At 44.7% G+C, this 22,980-nt stretch overlaps 1 protein-coding gene across 1 annotated transcript in view; it reads right to left on the reverse strand.

Annotated features, from left to right (window-relative positions):
- LOC139570692 (TATA-binding protein-associated factor 172-like) overlaps positions 1-22,980 on the reverse strand; it is a 67,389-nt gene that overhangs the window by 29,163 nt on the left and 15,246 nt on the right. The window contains exons 19-25 of the mRNA XM_071392800.1: positions 22,667-22,870; positions 13,626-13,802; positions 8,084-8,327; positions 5,206-5,390; positions 4,974-5,130; positions 858-967; positions 181-382 (exon numbers count right to left, since the gene is read on the reverse strand). Of these exons, the coding sequence (XP_071248901.1) occupies positions 181-382; positions 858-967; positions 4,974-5,130; positions 5,206-5,390; positions 8,084-8,327; positions 13,626-13,802; positions 22,667-22,870 (1,279 nt within the window). The remainder of the gene's footprint in view (positions 1-180; positions 383-857; positions 968-4,973; positions 5,131-5,205; positions 5,391-8,083; positions 8,328-13,625; positions 13,803-22,666; positions 22,871-22,980) is intronic.

Consider the following 22,980-nt stretch of genomic DNA (forward strand, 5'->3'; position numbering starts at 1 on the left):
TTGTTTCTTTCCCACGATACTAACCAGAATCACGATACTGGTATCGTCCCGGCCCTAGATAAGCGTCTACTAAATGGCATATAATATTCCAACCTTGTTTATAAAAAAATCATATTGGTAGGTTGCCCATACACGTAGTATGGGATCATGTCTAACTGCGTGACAGCGTATGAAAGATACAGGCCATGGCCTCGATGGCCCCCTCCTGCTTAGTGCTGTCCTCGATGCACCCTAGCCATGGAAGCACACGCTCCAGGAACAGGTGCATGGTCTCCATGGTAGCGATCTTACTGAGCACGCCCACGCAGCGCGCCGCCATGTGACGAACGGCCGTGTACGGATGCTGCAGACAGGTGAACAGGTGGGGCAGGTGCTCCAACAACTGAAATACACAGAGGGGGAGAAATGACCATTAAAATCAAATTTTTTGGGGTCACGTACACATGGTTAGCAGATGCTATTGCGAGTGTAGCGAAACGCAAACAATACAGTAAATGCATTCAAAATATCAGTTTCTGATGTTTCCATGTCAAAGTCTTCTGCGAGACAAAGCCATGTGGCTGGCCACCTGTTTTGTAGATCAATCTCTATGGCACAATCCAAAACACCACCACGTTATTTCCAGATACTGGTGCTCTTCACCATTCATTTGACCTTGATACAGTTAGAACTACACAGCAGATGGAAAGGGATGTGGACTCATCTTGAAAGACTAATTTTGAGGTATGAAAACAAGTTTTGTAATTTCCCTTTTAATGAAGACAAGAACTTTGATAAGTCCATCTTCCACTGTGGTTTGGTAAATAGTGGTGGCTAAGTGGCGTTTCTACTGGGGAGACTCCTACATGTTCTATTACCAGAGGTTTGAGCTCGGGGGCCATGGCCCCAGCAGTGACCTCTAGGACCTGCAGTGAGTTGACCAGATCCTGGGCCGCAGCATCCCCCCTCTCCATCTGGAGCTTCCAATCTACAACACCAAAGAGATAAATATACATCAATATCTCTTCATTGATGATGCACACAAGAGTTACATGAAGACGCCAATCTAGAAGTGGACAGCGGGTAGCAAACAGCAATACATCTGGGTCATTATGCACCAAATGGACTGAAACAGGAAGGGCTACCTGTACTTGTCAATAAGAAATGCTCGTTTTCAGTGTGCGTTTTGAAAGGTTTTCCTACAGTGATCCCAATGAACATTTTACATTTACATTTAAGTCATTTAGCAGACGCTCTTATCCAGAGCGACTTACAAATTGGTGCATTCACCTTATGATATCCAGTGGAACAACCACTTTACAATAGTGCATCTAACTCTTTTAAGGGGGGGGGGGGGGGTTAGAAGGATTACTTTATCCTATCCTAGGTATTCCTTAAAGAGGTGGGGTTTCAGGTGTCTCCGGAAGGTGGTGATTGACTCCGCTGACCTGGCGTCGTGAGGGAGTTTGTTCCACCATTGGGGTGCCAGAGCAGCGAACAGTTTTGACTGGGCTGAGCGGGAACTGTACTTCCTCAGAGGTAGGGAGGCGAGCAGGCCAGAGGTGGATGAACGCAGTGCCCTTGTTTGGGTGTAGGGCCTGATCAGAGCCTGAAGGTACGGAGGTGCCGTTCCCCTCACAGCTCCGTAGGCAAGCACCATGGTCTTGTAGCGGATGCGAGCTTCAACTGGAAGCCAGTGGAGAGAGCGGAGGAGCGGGGTGACGTGAGAGAACTTGGGAAAGTTGAACACCAGACGGGCTGCGGCGTTCTGGATGAGTTGTAGGGGTTTAATGGCACAGGCAGGGAGCCCAGCCAGCAGCGAGTTGCAGTAATCCAGACGGGAGATGACAAGTGCCTGGATTAGGACCTGCGCCGCTTCCTGCGTGAGGCAGGGTCGTACTCTGCGAATGTTGTAGAGCATGAACCTACAGGAACGGGTCACCGCCTTGATGTTAGTTGAGAACGACAGGGTGTTGTCCAGGATCACGCCAAGGTTCTTAGCACTCTGGGAGGAGGACACAATGGAGTTGTCAACCGTGATGGCGAGATCATGGAACGGGCAGTCCTTCCCCGGGAGGAAGAGCAGCTCCGTCTTGCCGAGGTTCAGCTTGAGGTGGTGAGCCGTCATCCACACTGATATGTCTGCCAGACATGCAGAGATGCGATTCACCACCTGGTTATCAGAGGGGGGAAAGGAGAAGATTAATTGTGTGTCGTCTGCATAGCAATGATAGGAGAGACCATGTGAGGATATGACAGAGCCAAGTGACTTGGTGTATAGCGAGAATAGGAGAGGGCCTAGAACAGAGCCCTGGGGGACACCAGTGGTGAGAGCACGTGGTGCGGAGACAGATTCTCGCCACGCCACCTGGTAGGAGCGACCTGTCAGGTAGGACGCAATCCAAGCGTGGGCCGCGCCGGAGATGCCCAGCTCGGAGAGGGTGGAGAGGAGGATCTGATGGTTCACAGTATCAAAGGCAGCCGATAGGTCTAGAAGGATGAGAGCAGAGGAGAGAGAGTTAGCTTTAGCAGTGCGGAGCGCCTCCGTGACACAGAGAAGAGCAGTCTCAGTTGAATGACTAGTCTTGAAACCTGACTGATTTGGATCAAGAAGGTCATTCTGAGAGAGATAGCAGGAGAGCTGGCCAAGGACGGCACGTTCAAGAGTTTTGGAGAGAAAAGAAAGAAGGGATACTGGTCTGTAGTTATTGACATCGGAGGGATCGAGTGTAGGTTTTTTCAGAAGGGGTGCAACTCTCGCTCTCTTGAAGACGGAAGGGACGTAGCCAGCGGTCAAGGATGAGTTGATGAGCGAGGTGAGGTAAGGGAGAAGGTCTCCGGAAATGGTCTGGAGAAGAGAGGAGGGGATAGGGTCAAGCGGGCAGGTTGTTGGGCGGCCGGCCGTCACAAGACGCGAGATTTCATCTGGAGAGAGAGGGGAGAAAGAGGTCAAAGCACAGGGTAGGGCAGTGTGAGCAGAACCAGCGGTGTCGTTTGACTTAGCAAACGAGGATCGGATGTCGTCGACCTTCTTTTCAAAATGGTTGACGAAGTCATCAGCAGAGAGGGAGGAGGGGGGAGGAGGGGGAGGAGGATTCAGGAGGGAGGAGAAGGTGGCAAAGAGCTTCCTAGGGTTAGAGGCAGATGCTTGGAATTTAGAGTGGTAGAAATTGGCTTTAGCAGCAGAGACAGAAGAGGAGAATGTAGAGAGGAGGGAGTGAAAGGATGCCAGGTCCGCAGGGAGGCGAGTTTTCCTCCATTTCCGCTCGGCTGCCCGGAGCCCTGTTCTGTGAGCTCGCAATGAGTCGTCGAGCCACGGAGCAGGAGGGGAGGACCGAGCCGGCCTGGAGGATAGGGGACATAGAGAGTCAAAGGATGCAGAAAGGGAGGAGAGGAGGGTTGAGGAGGCAGAATCAGGAGATAGGTTGGAGAAGGTTTGAGCAGAGGGAAGAGATGATAGGATGGAAGAGGAGAGAGTAGCGGGGGAGAGAGAGCGAAGGTTGGGACGGCGCGATACCATCCGAGTAGGGGCAGTGTGGGAAGTGTTGGATGAGAGCGAGAGGGAAAAGGATACAAGGTAGTGGTCGGAGACTTGGAGGGGAGTTGCAATGAGATTAGTGGAAGAACAGCATCTAGTAAAGATGAGGTCAAGCGTATTGCCTGCCTTGTGAGTAGGGGGGGAAGGTGAGAGGGTGAGGTCAAAAGAGGAGAGGAGTGGAAAGAAGGAGGCAGAGAGGAATGAGTCAAAGGTAGACGTGGGGAGGTTAAAGTCACCCAGAACTGTGAGAGGTGAGCCATCCTCAGGAAAGGAACTTATCAGGGCGTCAAGCTCATTGATGAACTCTCCAAGGGAACCTGGAGGGCGATAAATGATAAGGATGTTAAGCTTGAAAGGGCTGGTAACTGTGACAGCATGGAATTCAAAGGAGGCGATAGACAGATGGGTCAGGGGAGAAAGAGAGAATGTCCACTTGGGAGAGATGAGGATCCCAGTGCCACCACCCCGCTGACCAGAAGCTCTCGGGGTGTGCGAGAACACGTGGGCAGACGAGGAGAGAGCAGTAGGAGTAGCAGTGTTATCAGTGGTAATCCATGTTTCCGTCAGTGCCAAGAAGTCGAGGGACTGGAGGGAAGCATAGGCTGAGATGAACTCTGCCTTGTTGGCCGCAGATCGGCAGTTCCAGAGGCTGCCTGAGACCTGGAACTCCACGTGGGTCGTGCGCGCTGGGACCACCAGGTTAGAGTAGCAGCGGCCACGCGGTGTGAAGCGTTTGTATGGTCTGTGCAGAGAGGAGAGAACAGGGATAGACAGACACATAGTTGACAGGCTACAGAAGAGGCTACGCTAATGCAAAGGAGATTGGAATGACAAGTGGACTACACGTCTCGAATGTTCAGAAAGTTAAGCTTACGTTGCAAAAAATCTTATTGACTAAAATGATATAGTACTGCTGGCTGGTGAAATTAGGCTAGCTAGCAGTGGCTGCGTTGTTGACTTTGTTTGAAAGTGTAGCTGGCTAGGTAACCTCTAACTGGCTAGGTAACCTCGACAATTACTCTAGACTACACAATTATCTTGGATACAAAGACGGCTATGTAGCCAGCTAAGATCAAACAAATCAAACTGTTGTACTGTAATGAAATGAAATGTAATACTACCTGTGGAGCAAAGCGGAATGCAACTACTCGCTCCAACCCGGAAGTGCGTATCGTAGAGGGAGAGGCAATAGAAGTGTTGTTTCTTGTATTATTGTCTTTTGTGTCTTTAGAGGACTGCTTCACCTTAATGTCCCCTTTCCCTTTTCTTCTGTCCTTATTTTGTCCCACTTTGTCCCTTCTTTGTCCCTTCTTCTCTTCTGCCAACTAGACACTCCTTACATAACCTTAACCTTAATAACTTACATAACATAACCCATATGATCTAACTGTAAGGTCGCTCTGGATAAGAGAGTCTGCTAAATGACTAAAATGTCAATCTAATGAGTGTAGCATACCTATGCCTTCATTGTCCTCCACCACAGCCCTCAGAGGTCCCACCATGGACTCCCACAGGTAGGGCAGTGACCCTGTCAGCTCCTGGCCAAAGTGCCTGGCAACCGTCATCAGAGAGAACTCGGCGCCTCTTCTCTGGACGAGACTGTTTTTTTTATTCTGAAGCAGTAAAAAATAATTAAAAACAGTCACAGGTAAATGTTCAGGTAACTGTTCACGCCCTCTGTCACCCACCTCATCGGTGTCTGTGGTGATGGTGCTGCCGGGGGGCAGTTCAGTGGTGGGTGTCTTGGGGGTTTTGGGGGTGGGGCCCCTTTTGCTGGTGATGGCAAATGCTGCCCTCTGGTGGCGGTACAGGGTGATGATGCCCTTGGTCTTATTGACCACGTGGTGCATGCATTCTTTTTCCGACATTCCAGCTAGGAATGGTAGAGAAAACAGCATAGTGAGTAATAGGTTTTTATGTAAGAGAGAACCCTTTTCAGGCTGCTTCTACATCGTTAGGGTTTAATCTGGGTTGTGTTCATCATTTACTGAAACAGGATGGGACTACAAGAAGAGTTTGTTCTAAAACCATTATTTGGTCAACAGTAATAGCCTATGCATCATGTTGATTCCTGCTATGAAAGCATCTGCCCTTCTCCGTTTCGGCTGCTGTGTGAGCGAGCCACTCACTCCTCCCACTGTGCGAATGGAGGGAGATGCATTCAGATAAGCACAAGCATATGACCGTTGCTCAAAATGCAATTGAAGGGAAATTGTTTTCAAACCAACTACTCGTTCTACTTACTGAGAGGAGGAGAGTCGCAGATTTTATTTCTCACCTCTCAATATTGAGTTCATGGTACCACTTTACAACCGGCGTAAGCTATGTAGTATGGTTTTGATGCGCCCACGGAGCAGCGCTGGGCAGAGCACGCCCTTGTCGCCGATTAGGCCAACATCAAGTAGCCTAGGCCTAGCACTGTTTTGTAGGACATGACAATTACTGATTGATTAATCAATTGGCCAGCATGGCTATCGAGCAACGAGATCATAGAGTTTACAATCTAGCTAAGTGTTAAGAGTTCACACTTCCTCAGGTGATTAATAATATTACAGGACTCCAGACTAACATTTTCCCATTTGGTGGCACCTGCCCATGATTTGTTTGCACCAATTATATTTAGTTTTTTTTTTTACATTGCCACACTAGACAATTTGTATCATCTCATAAAGTCAGTGTTTTATTCAAATATGTAATATACTAGTGAGATGTTATTCAATAATTTAGTTATTGCATCAGGCATTTGGGCTGTGTTTTATTTTAATGTTAAAATAGAGCTCCAGAATGGTCTGATTTATTCATATTTTTTCCCAATATAGATCGCCTGCATCTTTGTGTACAAATATCATAGGCCAATTTATCACCCGAGTAAGTGTAAACTCAAAACACATCAGCTAAATCGCAAACTCTAAACATAATACCCACTGCTAGCAGCCATGTATTAATCTAACAGTAACTGTAAAGTCCCAAAAAACGTTGCAGTTGTAGCCTCCCACGCAAATCACCAATGCGCATTTCGCATGTGCTGCATCTTAAAACCATATCAAATATCTTGGTTGTAAAATAGTAGCCATTGAGCTCAAAATGTAGAGCTTATAAATAAAGTATACCTACAGAAAACCGCCTCTTCAACTAAGTCAATTTGATTTTTTAAAAATGTATACAAAAATCAGAACACTTTTCTTCCTCCCCCGGAGCATTTTTTCCCCCCGGGAAAGGAGAGGCTCGCGTGACACAGCAGCAGACACCAGAGAAAACAGCTACAGGTAGACGCTTTCATTACATGAATCACAAGGATAATGTACTTTACCGTTTGAACAAATCATGATTTTAGCCTTCTAGTTTTTTTAAACAATTTGAGTGAGTAAATGGTGCAAGCATGAAAGCTAACAATCTGTACAACGAAACCTGATCATTACAACAATTACAATTACAGCATCAGTCAAAAGTTGACACCTACTCATTCAAGGGTTTCTTTATTTTTTATTATGTTCTACATTATAGAATATTGAAGACATCAAAACTATGAAATAACACTTTGAATCATGTAGTAACCAGTGTTAAATCAAAATATATTTGATATTGTTCAAAGAAGCCACCCTTTGAACAATGTCATCAAGGCAAAGGATGGCTACTTCGAAGAATCTCAAATACAGTACATTTAAATTTGTTTAACACTTTGTTACTACAAGATTCCATATGTCTTCACTATTATTCTATAATGTAGAAAATAGTAAAAATAAAGAAAAACCCTGGAATGCGTAGATGGCCAAACCTTTGGCTGGTACTGTACATATATAGTGCATTTGGAAAAGTATTCAGACCTTGACTTTTTCCACATCTCGTTACAGCCTTATTCTAAAGTGGATTAAAATGTTTTGTTTCCCCAATCTACACAATACCCCCATAATGACAAAACAAAAACTGGATGAGACATTTTTAGCAAATTTATGTACTGCCAAATTCTCTAAAATGATGTTGGAGGCAGCATATGGTTGAAAAATGACCATTCAATTCTCTGGCAACAGCTCTGGTGGACATTCCTGCTGTCAGCATGCCAATTGCACGCCCTCAACTTCAGACATCTGTGGCATTGTGTTGTGACACAAAACTGCACATTTTAGAGTAGCCTTTTATTGTCCCCAGCACAAGGTGCACCTGTGTAATGATCATGCTGTTTAATCAGATTCCTGACATGCCACACCTGTCAGGTGGATGGATTATCTTGGCAAAGGAGAAATGCTCACAAACAGGGATGTAAACAAATTTGTGCACAAAATTTAAGAGAAATAAGCTTTGTGCGTATGCAACATTTCTGGGATCTTTAATTTCAGGGCTTGAAAGAAGGGACAAACATGTTGCACAGTGCTTCCAAATTAAAACTCCAGGTCGCACAGCAAAATTATTCTTTGCATACGTGACCAAAAACTGGTCGCACTTCAGAGCCCTGCCTGCCGCTACTGGAAAGTATGCCCAACTGTCCACACATTTTTATTGTTATCGAGCAAAATTAATACATTTATCGCAATATGACTGTCTATATCACCCAGATCTACCATCCCATACCTTTAGCAGTCTCCTGAGTCGTGGACACCGGACAGGCCGAGGAGGGCGTGAGCAGGGGGTCCACGCAGACCGATGAACACAGGTTCTTGACGATCTTGGAATTGGGACATGGCTGCCTACCAGCACACTGCTGCAGCAGCTTCGCAATAAAGGAGGCGGCATAGCCCTGCACCAGGGTATTCTCCTCCCGCTTAGCCGCCTCCATCAGAGGACGCACCACCGGGTTCAGCTTGTCTGGCAGCGCCTGCAAGTTGGGATGAGAGAAAACAAAGTGTGTTATTGGACTAGCCCAGTCTGTTTGTCCATTTGGTGCCTAATTAACACAAGACAGATTTATAACGCGGTACATTCCTGTTTCCATATGATACCAAGAACATTTCCGGCGGTGTTTCCATTAGCCGGTAAGTCGGCTTTTGTCAGAAAATAATTAAAACAATTCCCGGACTGTCAATTGGTAATTTTTTTAAATAATTAACTATCCCATAGTGAAATAATGCATTTCATCCCATTCATTTATTGAAATACCAGTCAATTTTGCACATTAGATGCTGCTACAGCACAAACAGTTTGTTGCTACTGGAGTGAAACGTACCTTAATAAGGCCAATCATTGCACAACAATTCTAAAGGCAATCGTGTGTAAAAAAGAAACATGGCTATGATTAAGAGCTAGATCAATTTTTTTCTCAACTGGTAAATTTAAGCACGCTTCCCTTCGCAATTCAAGTGCATAGGCAAATAAACAAGCTTCAACTGTCACACCACTTTGCAATGAGCTGGAGACAGTATGAATTTTTAAACCGGAAACCTACACTTGTTTGAAACCTGAACGTTTTACCACGAGGCATGTCTTATCTTGCTTCTAATTAGCCTAGCCAAACCAAACTTGCAGGCAATTGTTTTATAAAGACTCCCATATACACCATTGAAACAAGTAGCCTTTTTTCCCCCTCATTCTATTGGTTTTCAAAATCAACCTTCATTGTCCAGTAGACAAAGGCACAATCCTAGCCATATTAGCAACCCATGCTACGTGTTGCATATTTAGAGATCTTTTAGAAAGAGGGGATATTGTCATCTGTCAAATTAAACCCCTCACAAATTGTGTTTTCCCCGCTAATTGCATTACGTAACGAAGATTTGCACGCAGCCTAATGCCTTGTGCGCTTATGTGAAGAAACTCTTTAGCAACATTAAGCTAAACCGTTCTGATTTGTTGTATGAGCCGCATAGCTTTTTGCCACGTTTTTGGGATGTAGCCTAGGCCTAATGGTTGTATGAATTTGGGATCTATCATCCCAAATGTCCCTGAGTCTGTTTGGAATATGCCATTTCTTTCTCACACAGAAAGGACAAGCTGACCAATAGACTATGTAAACTTTCCTACTATCAAATCATATTTTATTGGTCACACATATTTAGCAGATGTTAAGGAGAAATGCTTGTTCCTAGCTCCAACAGTGCAGTAGTATCTAACAATTCACAAATTAAGAAACAAATATTGGGCCAAGCACTGTCGGAGTGGCATTGACTAAATACACTAGAATACAGTATATACACACACGAGTAAAGCAGTATATAAACATTATAAAAACTAGTCAGTGATTCCATGTATATACTGTAGGGCAGCAGCTTTTAAGGTGCAGGGTTGAGTAGCCGGGTGGTAGCCGGCTCTTCAGTCGGATGGCCTTGAGATAGACGCTGTTTTTCCAGTCTCTCAGTCCAAGCATTGATGCACCTGTACTGACCTCGCCTTCCGGATGATAGCGGGGTAAAAACAGGCCATGGCTCATGTGGTTGAAATCCTCATGAGCTTTTTGGCCTTCCTGTGACATCAGGTGCTGTAGGTGTCCTGGAGGGCAGGCAGTGCCCCCGGTGATGCATTGGGCAGACCACACCACTCAGAAGAGCCTTGTGGTTGCAGGCCCTACCAGGCGATGATACAGCCCGACAGGATGCTCTCAATTGTGCATGTGTAAAAGTATGAGGGTTTTAGGGGCCAAGCCAAATTTCTTCAGCTGTTGCGCCTTCACCACACTGTCTGTGTGGGTGGACCATTTCAGATTGTCTGTGATGTGTTCACCGAGGAACTTGAAGCTTTCCACCTTCTCCACTGCGGTCCTGTCGATGTGGATAGGGCCGTGCTCCCTCAGCTGTTTCCTGAACTCCTCGATCAGCTCCTTCGTTTTGTTGACAGAGAGGTTATTTTCCTTGCCCCAATCTGCCAGGGCCCTTACGTCCTCCCTGTAGGCTGATGTCATTGATGGTAATCTGGCCTACTACTGTTGTGTCATCTGCCAACTTGATTGAGTTGGAGGCATCCGTGGCCATGCAGTCATGGGTGAACAGGGAGTACAGGGCCCAGTTGCACAGGGCGGGGTTTAGACTCAGGGCCCAGAGCTTAATGAGGAGCTTGGAGGGTACTATGGTGTTGAAGGCTGAGCTATAATCAATGAACATTCTAACGTAGGTATTCCTCAGATGGGATAGGGCAGTGTGCAGTGCGATGGCATCTGTTGATCTATTGGGGCTGTAAGAAAATGTAAGTGGGTCTAGGGTAGAGGTGATATGATCCTTAACTAGCCTCAAAGCACTTCATGATGACAGAAGTGAGTGCTACGGGGCAAGTCATTCAATTCAGTAACCTTTGCTTTCTTGGGTACAGGAACAGTGGTGGACATCTTGAAGCAAGTGGGGATAGCCGACTGGGATAGGGAGATATTGAATATGTCCGTACACAATCCAGTGTCCGTACACAATCCAGCCAACTGTTCTGCACATTCTCTGAGGATGCGGCTAGCGATGCCGTCTGGGCCGGCAGCCTTGCGAGGGTTAACACGCTTAAATGTCTTACTCATGTCGGCCATGGAGAACGAGAGCCCACAGTCCTTGGGAGCAGGCCGCGTCGGAGGCAATGTGTGATCCTCAAAGCGGGCGAAGGATTTGATTTGAGCTTGTCTGGGATCAAGACAGTGTCCACGGCGTGGCTGGTTTTCCCTTTGTCACATACGTCTCGTGTCTGAGCCGTTGAATTGCGACTAGGTTTTGCCTGCATGATTGCCTTACGGAGGGAATAACTACACTGTTCGTATTCAACCATATATCCAGTCACCTTGCCATGGTTAAATGCGATGGTTCGCGCTTTGTTTTGTACGAATGCTGCCTTCTATCCACGGTTTCTGGTTTGTGTAGGTCTTAATCTCTGTGGGAACAACAACCCCTATACACTGCCTGATGAACTCAGTCATCGTGTCCGTGTAAGCGTCAATGTTATTCTTAGAGGTTACCCGGGAAACTTATCCCAGTCCGTGTGATCAAAATGATCTTGAAGCATGGATTCCAATTGGTCAGACCAGCGTTGAATAGACCTTAGGCAGAAACTCACAGGAAGTACCCGTACCGAAGGGAGGAGCAAAATAGAGTCGATCTGATTTGCCAAAGGGAGGGCCTTGTAGGCATCTCGAAAAGGTGAGTAACAGGGATCTAGTGTTTTTCCTCAGCGAGTACTAAAGTCAATGTGTTGATAGAACTTCGGTAGCATTTTCCTCAAATGTGCTTTGTTAAAATCCCCAGCTACAATAAATGCGGCCTCAGGATGTGGTTTACAGTTTGCATAAAGTCCAGTGTAGTTCCTTGAGGGCCGTCGTGGTATCAGCTTGAGGGGGAATATACACGGCTGTGACTATAACCGAAGAAATTCTCTTGGGAGGTAATACGGTGGGCATTTGATTGTGAGGTATTCTAGGTCAGGTGAACAAAAGGACTTAAGTTTCTGTATGTTACCACAATCACACCATGAGTAGTTAATTATGCATCATACACTCCCGCCTTCTTCTCGGAGAGTTCTTTATTCCTGTCTGCGCGATGAACTGAGAACCCAGCTCGCTGTATGGACGGGGACAGTATATCTGTGAAACAAGAGTATGTTAAAGTCCCTGATGTCTCTCTGGAAGGAGATCCAGCCCTGACCTCGTCTACTTTATTGTTCAGAGACTGAACATTAGCGAGTAATATACTCAGAAGTGGTGAATGGGGTGCCCGCCTCTTGAGTCAGACTTGAAGTCCACTCCGAATACCTCTTCGCCGCCAATGGCGACTTAGAGCAGACTCTGGGATATGTTCAATTGCCCCGGGGGGTACGAACAAAGAATTCAATTTAGGAAAGTCGTATTCCTGGTCGTAAATGCGGGTGAGTTACCGCCGCTCTGATATACAACATTTTTTCCCGTCTGTATGTAACAAAAAAATGTTCTGGGATAATGTAAAAAGTAATAAAAACAAAATACTGCAAAGTTGCTTAGGAGCTAGAAGCAGAGCTTCCATGTCGGTCGGCGCCAACTGTGTATGGGGGTTAGGCTAGTGAGTTTACTACGTGTTCCTCATCTTGTTGGCTGTGGAAAAGTAAATGCGGACTGTTATAATAACAGCACGTGGATTTCAAGTTTAGGGCAGCAAATTTTCACCATTATAATAAAGCATTCCATGCATCCTCGCATTTGCAGACTTATGTAAGACAGTCAATTTAGGCTAATATAAAACAAACGTTTGCAAAAAAATAAACTGTTCAATGCAGTGTGTAGTGGCAGAGTAGGCAGGCTATAGCAAAGGAAAATGTTGGCCTTTCATTAACACATTTCATGCAATTCTACTACATTTTATATGACTGGAGACAGTACCAGAATCTTTTAATACCAAAAAAAAACAGGGTAGCCTACGAAATGAGGAGACAAATCAATACAATGATATCCATCTAACCTGGAGAGAATTATTGGCCAGACCCAATAGAATCCCCGTTGAGTATGCGTAGTCACTGTCTACGGCCTATGCTCTTCACTGGGCTCAATAAGACAGGGTACTTTTAACTCAAGTTGAGTGAAAAAAATAAAAAATAAAGTGTTTGTATTTTAAATATTGCTATATACACACACTTGGCTGGGTCTCTGCTTTGCAAGGACAGTCGCAACTCAACAATAATCTATGTGGTATTTGCTGCGCGCTCTGGTCTGTCATTCTGCCTGACTAAAGAGGACAGCCAGCTGGATGTGCAACAACCACACTCTATCCTTGATTGATTTTAGAGCTGTAATTTAATGTATTTTTCGTTGTGCGCCCTTCTGACTGTAGACTATGCGATTTAAAACAAAAAGCTAACGATCCTGTGGCCAAATCATGATTTCTGCTGTAGTGTCCTATTGGGAATGAATGAGTTTATTTATCCCCTAGTCTTATGGACTCAATGCCTACGTATTCTAACATCTTCAAATTTCTCATCAGAATTGGGTAAAAATGACACCATTGCATGTTCTGTTAAGATGAATTACCATAAACTAAATGTGATTTCTGGCATTCTGAGCACTGTGGGTGGAAGCCCTAATCAGGTTGTACAACCATTACATATGGATCCGGAAAATGTGTTAAAAAAAAAGTCCAGTAAATTTAAAATGCTGCCGGTCAAATGTCCGGAAACCCTGACCTCTGTTTAATGCATACGGTATCGCTCATGTTGCCGGTATCAGCAGTATTGTCGACACACCCATCCCTACCTGCAAGTTGACCACGGCGCAGGCGGTGAACATGTGGACTCGCAGGTGCAGCTGCTGCCACTCCACACTGGTCTCGTCCACCGTGGACTGGGTCTGCTGACGCTTGCCATCCAGTGGCTGAAACTGTTTGGACTTCATGTTCAGACCCACGGTGGACTCGGTGAAGATGGTGGTCACCTATAGAGATCGAGGGAAGAGCAAAGGATGGAGAAGAGTAGTTACATTCATGGGTTTGTCATAGTTCTATAAAAGGGAGTTTAGCCTCTATTAACCTCAATAGGGTCTATAGTCCTATTCCATTTCGAATCCTGGGGTTTAGGGAAATGGAACTGACGAAGTCTGATAGAGAATGGACGGACTGAGGCAAATAAAATGAATCACCTTACAAAACAATCTTTCAAGAACCAAAATAGATGGGAAAATGTAATTTTATACAACATGAATGTAATGACTACAGAGTCCAACTTTGATGCTACATTTAATCTGTATTGAGAATGTGGCCAGTGAATCAATAGACTGCATTCAGAAAGTATTTAAACACCTTTTTTTCCCACTTACATTACAGCCCATTTTCCAAAATGGATTAAATTACTTTCCCTCAATCTACACAATAACAAAGCGAAAGCAGGTTTATTTATGTGTGTGCAAATCTATTAAAAATTAAACAAATACCTTTACATAAGTATTCAGACCATTTGCTATAAGACTCAAAATTGAGCTCAGGTGCATCCTGTTTCCATCGATCATCCTTGAGATGTTTCTACAACTTGGTGTCCACCTGTGGTAAATTCAATTGATTGGACATGATTTGGAAAAGTACACCTGTCTATATAAGGTCCCACAGTTGACAGTGCATGTCAGAGCAAAAACCAAGCCATGCGGTCAAAGGAATTGTCCGTAGAGCTCCGAGACAGAATTGTGTCAAGACACAGATCTGGGGAAGGGTACCAAAACATTTCTACAGCATTGGAGGTCCCCAAGAACACATATGCCTCCATCAATCTTAAATGGAAGAAGTTATGAACCACCAAGACTCGTCCAAGAGCTGGCCACACGGTCAAACTTAGCAATCAGGGGAGAAGGCCTTGGTCAGGGAGGTGACCAAGAACCCAATGGTCACTGACAGAGCACCAGAGTTCCTCTGGAGATGGGAGAACCTTCCAGAAGGACATCTCTGCAGCCGTCCACCAATCAGGCCTTTATGGTAGAGCGGCCAGACGGAAGCCACTCCTCAGTAAAAAAGGCACATGACAGCCCGCTTGAAGTTTGCCAAAAGGCACCCAAAGACTAATCAGACCATGAGAAACAAGATTCTCTGGTCTGATTAAACCAAGATTGAACTCTTTGGCCTGAATTCCAAGTGTCACGTCTTGAGGAAACCTGGCACCATCCCTATGGTGAATCATGGTGGTGGCAGAATCATGCTGTGGAGATGGTTTTTCAGCAGCAGGGACTGGGAGACTAGTCAGGATCGAAGCAAAGTACAGAGAGATACTTGATGTAAACCTGCTCCAGACCGCTCAGGGACCTCAGACTGGGGCAAAGGTTCACCTTTCAACAGGACAACGTCCCTAAGCACTAGGCCAAGACAACGTAGAAGTGGTTTCGGGACAAGTCTCTGAATGTTCTTGAGTGGCCCAGCCAGAGCCCGGACTTGAACCTGATCGAACATCTCTGGAGAGACCTGAAAATAGCTGTGCAGCGACACTGCCCATCCAACCGGATAGAGCTTAAGATCTGCAGAGAAATGGGAGAAGCTCCCCAAATACAGGTGTGCCAAGCTTGTAGTGTCATACCCAAGAAGACTCGAGGCTGGAATCGCTGCGTCAAAGTACCGAGTAAAGGGTCTGAATACTCATGTAAATGTGCTAGTTACACAGCCCGCAGAATCATGCTCAGATCACATGAAGAATTTGCGAGTCAAGTTTTGAAAAACGTATGTTATTCAAATGAAAAGCCCAATGAATACTTGCCTTTGTGTAATGATAACTCCAAAATAAATGTCCCACATGCGGTTGAAGGCACGTATAAATAACTGCACGAGGACAGACAGTGACTGACATCACAGTTCCAAATAGTAGCTAGCTAGAAATTGAGCAAAAATGAGTTCAAAGAAAAAGGATAGCCAATGAACGTAGGGTGTTCCAGTGGAGATCGAAATATTTGAGGTATCAGTGAAAACTGTGTGCAGAGAGCATCCATGTCTTGAAAGACTACAACTTGTCCCGACGCTTCCAGACAAAGCATGCAGAAAAATAGCAATAATGTCTTCAGAGCAGAGGGCAAGTGCATCGAAAGAGTTGCAAAAGCAGCAAGGACTTTCAACAAAACTGCATTCAGCAAACAGAATTGCGAGAGCTAGCTATGTACTGTCCCACAAAATTGCTAAACATAGCAAACCAGTCGCTGAGGGCAAATTCATTAAAGAATGTTTGACTCTGCCCCGACAAGAAAGCAGCTGTTTGAAAATGTTTCCCCTGTCAAGATGAACAGTGACACAGTGGGTTGAGGACATTGCAAAGAATATGGAACAGTTGAAAGACTAACAGATTTCACCTATTTATCCTTGACCCTGGATGAAAGCAGTGATGCACGTGACACTGCGCAGTTGTTGATATTCTTGTGAGGCATAACCCCAGATATCTTAATTACAGATGAGCTTGCACAGGGAAATATTTATTGGAGGTGGTTAATAAGTGTGTGGCAAAGCTGGGACTGAGTTTTGAAACGTTATCCAGTGTGACCACTGATAGGTGTCCAAATTTGATAGGAAAAAACGTTGGCCTTTTCAAAAGTATACAAGATTAAGTAGCTGAGCTGAACCCAGATCAGAAAAGTATTTTCCTGCATTGCATTATTCATCAGGTGCTCTGTAAATGTGTTCTGAAAATGAGCCATGTTGTGGATACAGTCTAAAATTTGACGAGACAGTTGGGTTATGCAGATCTCCCCTATCACACAAATGTGAGATGGCTGAGTTTGGGAAAGGTGCTTAAAAAGGGTGTGGGACCTGAAGTCGGAGATTGGTGAGTTTTTGCAAATGAAAGGAAAATGTGGATTTCACTCAACTGCAAGATAAAGAATGGTTGGCTGATTTTGCCTTCACCGTGGACATCATGGCCCTCATGAATGAACTGAGTTCCAAACTACAAGGGAAGGGCGTTTTTGCACATCAGATGTACAGCCTTCAAGAGAAAACTACTCCTGACCCGCCAAGTAGAAGCCAACAATCTCACCCACCTTCCGACACTAGTCTGTTCCCTATCAGATGACCAGCGGGAGAAGTATTCAATCGCTGCTGAGTGCTTTGAGCAAACGGTGAGTTCTCGTCATTGAGGATTTCAAAGTGTTAGAAAATGACATGGTTGGTTTCCTCTCCTTTCACCTTCAATGTGGATAACGCTCCCACTGACCTGCAACTTGAGTTTTCCAATCACTGAGTCAGACTGAAGATTGATAAACTATTCAAAACAATGTCACTGACGAGGTTCTATGCATCTCGATGAACAAAACTTTCCAAAGAGTCATGCTCAGAAGATGTTTGTACTGTTTGGGTCATCCTATGTATATGGACATACATTTTCAGTGATGAAACAACAAGGCACAGATCATCTTCTACGGACTCACCTCTCAGCATTCCTGCGCATAGTGACATCAGAAACTATACCCGACTTCACTGCTCTAGTCAATGCCCATCAAAGACTTCACTCCTCACACTGATTGAGTAGTATAAATGTAATGTTGAGCTCTCGTGTTTTTGTGCATACCCGTTAACAAGAGTTCTATCCGAGGTGCTGAATGCAGTGTACTTTTCCCTCCGTGTAGTTCATTGCATTGTTAATAATGAAAATACCTACCAAAAGGAGAACATGGATGTGGTTTATTTCTGTGCATGTTATAAAAGTAGCATATCTGGATGTGATTTACAGTAGATAATCAGTCAGTCATACACATGATGTATAATCCTGTAATATGATTCTGGCCCGCGATGGCAAAAATATATTCCAATGTCGCCCTCCATGGAAAATAATTGCCCAGGCCTACATATTTGCAAACATTTCTAAAGCACTGTTTTTGCTTTGTCATTATGGGTAGTGTGTAGATTGATGAGAAATATGATTTATTTAACATACATTTTAGAAGGCTATAATGTAACAAATGTGGAAAGAGTGAAGGGGTCTGAATACTTTCCGAATGCACTGTAACCAATGTGGTAGAAACATGGGAGTACGCTTCACTAAATTTAATAAAAAGCGCCAGATCGATTGTCAAGTCTGTACAGTAGGGGGCCGTTCGTTCGCCATTTGTTCACGTGGTGTGTTAGAGACCACCCGCCCGCCGGTGGGCGTGGAAAGCCACTGTTTGGAGCGTCAGCCACACCCCACAACCAGCATTGCAGGCTGCAGCAAGCTAGGCTCCAAGGCTACGCCCACACCGGAGGCCACTCAGCCTTGTTAGGCTGCAACGCACCTGGGAAATTTAAGGTGCTGCTTGAGTTCAGCACGGGAGAGCTCCTAGCTGGACGCCAGAGGCTGATCTCTACAGATATTTGTTTGAAGCCCTGGACATTGTGTTCCACAGGAAGTAGTGACTGGACAACAAGTGAAGCTGGTAAGCAGACCAACTAGTATAACTAAAGGTTATACTCCCGCGTGTTGGACTTGTCATTGTTGCGATCCTACCAGCCACGCCTAGCGAGTCGTTACAACATGTAGAATCTGTTTGTACTTGGATTGCAAATTACGCCAGACACTCGACAATCCTACTGGTCTGTCCATAGCTTTAGTATTAGCAGCAACCTTCTCCTAGGCTAGGTTTGTTTTTTGCTCCCAACCAGTGGAACAGGAACGGTGATAGTGAGAAAGGACCAGACAAGAGTCAATATTATCACACTGCCATCTGTCTCTCTAACATGATGCCGTCACACCTTTATGACTCCGTGGCAGACAGGCACAGGGCCATGGCCTTCTACCCAGACAAGTAAACACGCCCCACAAAGCACTAGAGTAACAGAGTGCTCCTCTCAATCTTAATAGTGTCATCGTCAACTTCGCTAAAAGAGAGCACAAGGTGCCGCAGTTCTGTCCAATATAATAAGTTATCCCCACTGAGCTTAAACTGAACCGTAGAGTCCTGCATTGGGTCAGATACCCAGTCCCTTGCACAAAAATTAGCTGGCGGATGATATGAAAACATTTTTACCCGTGGGTCGTCCCGCAGTTCAGAACAACTATACAGCAAGTCGGAAAGTGTTTTAAAAATCAAGATAAAACATTTTTACAAACCCAGGACCTGGTGTTGAGAATTCAATTACGCAAGCGGTGAGGAAGACATGGCCTAGGCTACCAGCCACGTATGCAGCAGGGAACGGTCTGTTGTGTGGTGCTGAGACATTCCTAATTTGTCCATGTGCAGAGCTTATGTTTGCCCCCGCCACACAATACATTGAGTGTACAACACACTAGGAACACCTGCTCTTTCCATGAGACTGACCAGATGAATGCTATGATCCCTTATTGATGTCACATGTTAAATCCCCTTCAATCAGCGTAGATGAAGGGGAGACAAGTTAAAGGATTTATAAGCATCGAGACATGGATTGTGTATGTGTGCCATTCAGAGGGTGAATGGGCAATACCTTTTTTTTCCTTCTTTAAAAAAAAAATAAGCTTTTTGACGGGGTATGATAGTAAGTGCCAGGCGCGTCAAGAACTGCAACGCTGCTGCTGGGTTCCCCCCCCACACACACGTTTCCCGTGTGTATCAAGAATAGTCAACCACCCAAAGGACATCCATACCTTTCATTTCAGTGATTAGCGAGCTGTACTCAGTAGAGGTCGACCGATTATGATTTTTTAACGCCGACACCGATTATTGGAGGGCCAAAAAAAAGCCGATACCGATTAAATCGGCCGATTTTTTTACATTTATTTGTAATGACAATTACAACAATAGTGAATGAACACTTATTTTAACTTAATATAATACATCAATAAAATCAATTTAGCCTCAAATAAATAATGAAACATGTTCAATTTGGTTTAAATAATGCAAAAACAAAGAGTTGGAGAAGAAAGTAAAAGTGCAATATGTGCCATGTAAGAGAGCTAACGTTTAAGTTCCGTGCTCAGAACATATGAAAGCTGGTGGTTCCTTTTAACATGAGTCTTCAATATTCCCAGGTAAGAAGTTGTAGTTATTATAGTAATTATAGGACTATTTCTTTCTATACAATTTGTATATCATATACCTTTGACTATTGGATGTTCTTATAGGCACTTTAGTATTGCCAGTGTAACAGTATAGCTTCCATCCCTCTCCTCGTCGCTACCTGGGCTCGAACCAGGAACACATCGACAACAGTCACCCTCGAAGCAGCGTTACCCATGCAGAGCAAGGGGAACAACTACTCCAAGTCTCAGAGCGAGTGACGTTTGAAACGCTATTAGCGTGCACCCCGCTAACTAGCTAGCCATTTCACATCGGTTACACCAGCCTAATCTCGGGAGTTGATAGGCTTGAAGTCAAACAAGAGCTGCTGGCAAAACGCACGAAAGTGCTGTTTGAATGAATGCTTACGAGCCTGCTGGTGCCTACCGTCGCTCAGTCAGACTGCTCTATCAAATCATAGACTTAATTATAACATAATAACACACAGAAATACGAGCCTTAGGTCATTAATATGGTCAAATCCGGAAACTATCATCTCGAAAACAAAACGTTTATTCTTTCAGTGAAATACGGACCTGTTCCGTATTTTAGCTAACGGGTGGCATCCATCAGTCTAAATATTCCTGTTACATTGCACAACCTTCAATGTTGTCATAATTACGTAAAAGTCTGGCAAATTAGTTTGCAATGAGCCAGGCGGCCCAAACTGTTGCATATACCCTGACTGTGTGCAATGAACGCAAGAGAAGTGACACAATTTCACCTGGTTAATATTGCCTGCTAACCTGGATTTCTTTGAGCTAAATATGCAGTTTTAAAAATATATACTTCTGTGTATTGATTTTAAGAAAGGTTTTGATGTTTATGGTTAGGTACACGGAGCAACGACAGTCCTTTTAAATCGCGAATGTGCACCGCATCGATTATATGCAACGCAGGACACGCTAGATAAACTAGTAATATCAACCATGTATAATTATAACTAGTGATTATGATTGATTGTTTTTTTATAAGATAAGTTTAATGCTAGCTAGCAACTTACCTTGGCTTCTTACTGCATTCGCGTAACAGGCAGGCTCTTCGTGAGGCAGGTGGTTAGTGGTTGCAAGATTGAATCCCTGAGCTGACAAGGTAAAAATCTGTCGTTCTGCCCCTGAACAAGGCAGTTAACCCACCGTTCCTAGGCCGTCATTGAAAATAAGAATGTGTCCTTAACTGACTTGCCTAGTTAAATTAAGGAGTAACAAAAAAAATAGGCATCCAAAAATACCGATTGTTATGAAAACTTGAAATCGGCCATTCCGATTAATCTGTCGACCTCTAGTACAGTCAAGAAACTGTATGAATGTAGACAGTGGTGTAAAGTACTTAAGTAAAGACACTTGATCTGTACTTTCCTATTTATATTGTTGGAAACTTACTTTTAGTCTACTAGATTCCTAAAGAAAATCTTACCTCATACATTTTCAATGCTTAGCAGCTTTGATATGTGCTGAGAGAAGGACAGTGTACCGTCTAGCCATACTCCCAAGTATTTGTATGAGCCGACTACCTCAAGCTCTAAATCCTCAGAGGTAGAAGCCAGGCAAGTTATTTGACAGGTCACATATCAGCTTTCGGAACAATTCTATACGGGTGGGTTGCGGAGAAAAATCTGTCCTTATGTCTGGAATCTAACTGTATACTTTACAAAAATATATAAAAACGCAACAACGATTTTACTGACTTACAGTTCACAAGGAAAATCAGTCAATTGAAATACATTTCATGGATTTCACATGACTGGGCTGGGGGTGCAGCCACTGGGGAGCCAGGCCCAGCCACTCCGAATGAGTTTTTCCCCCACAAAAAGGCTTCATTACAGACAAACAAACCCCCCCATGCATGCCAATTGCACACTTCCTCAACTTGAAACATCTGGCATCGTGCTGTGTGACAAAACTGCACATTTTAGAGTGGCCTTTTATTGTCCCCCACCTGTGTAATGATCACACTGTTTAATCAGATTCTTGCTATTCTACACCTGTCAGTTGGATGTATTATCTTCGAAAAGTAGAAAAGCTCACTAACAGAAACAAATTTGTGCCCAGAGTTTGAGAGAAATAAGCTTTTTGTGCATATGGAACATTTCTAGGGTCTTTAAATTTCAGATCATGAAACCAACACTTTGTTTCATATTTTTGTTCAGTATATCACGTGGCAGCCAAATCCAGTGTTCAACTGACATTGTTGATTCAGTTGTTTATTGATTCAGAACAGAAATAGTTCTGCTCCTGCCAGCTCAGACCTCTATAGTGCCCGATGCAGGATTCTAACCGCCGACCCTCCGGCTACAGGTCTGCCTCTAACCTCTGGGCCATCCACTGGCCACCTTCAAACTCCACGGGGTCAGTTTTTTTAGCCACACAGAATAAAAATATGAACGCAACATGTAAAGTGTTGGTTAGGGCTGTTGCGGTGACCGTATTACTGCCACACTGGAAGTCACGAGTCATTAAGGCAGTCAAATCCCAGCATTTCTACAAGATAATCCATCCAACTGACAGGTGTGGCATATCAAGAAGCTGATTAAACAGCATGATCACACAGGTGCACCTTGCGCTGGAGACAATGAAAGGACACTAAAGTGTGCAGTTGTCACAACACAATGCCACAGTTGTCTCAAGTTGAGGGAGCGCGCAATTGGCATGCTGACTGCAGGAATGTCCACCAGAGCGGTTGCCAGAGAATTAAATGTTTCTCTACCATAACCTGCCTCAAATGTTGTTTTAGAGAATGTGGCAGTACGTCCAACCGGCCTCACAACCGTACCATGCTCTACCAACTGAGAGACCACTTTAGAGGACCATTATTTTATAGAGTGTTCTCACCAGTTCGCTGGCCTGGTCGATGGTGAAAACACTGCAGTTGAGGCGGTCGCGCACGTCGATCTGAGCGTCGGCCAGCAGGGAGATGAGCTGCTTACACTCGTTCTGCATGCGTGTGAAGGGAATTGCGATCTCGTCGTAGTACAGCTGCTCTGACAGGATGCCTAAGAGGCGAGGCTGGACCAAGGCTGACACCACCTGACACTCCTGAGGCGAGAAGTGGGGGGGGGGGGGGGGGTGGAGTCAATGAAACAGTTTGCGAATATACGGCTGGATATATACAGTTGGAAGTCAGAAGTTAACATACACCTTAGCCA

Source organism: Salvelinus alpinus, chromosome 3 (assembly GCF_045679555.1).
Source record: "Salvelinus alpinus chromosome 3, SLU_Salpinus.1, whole genome shotgun sequence".
Taxonomy (NCBI): Eukaryota; Metazoa; Chordata; class Actinopteri; order Salmoniformes; family Salmonidae; genus Salvelinus; species Salvelinus alpinus.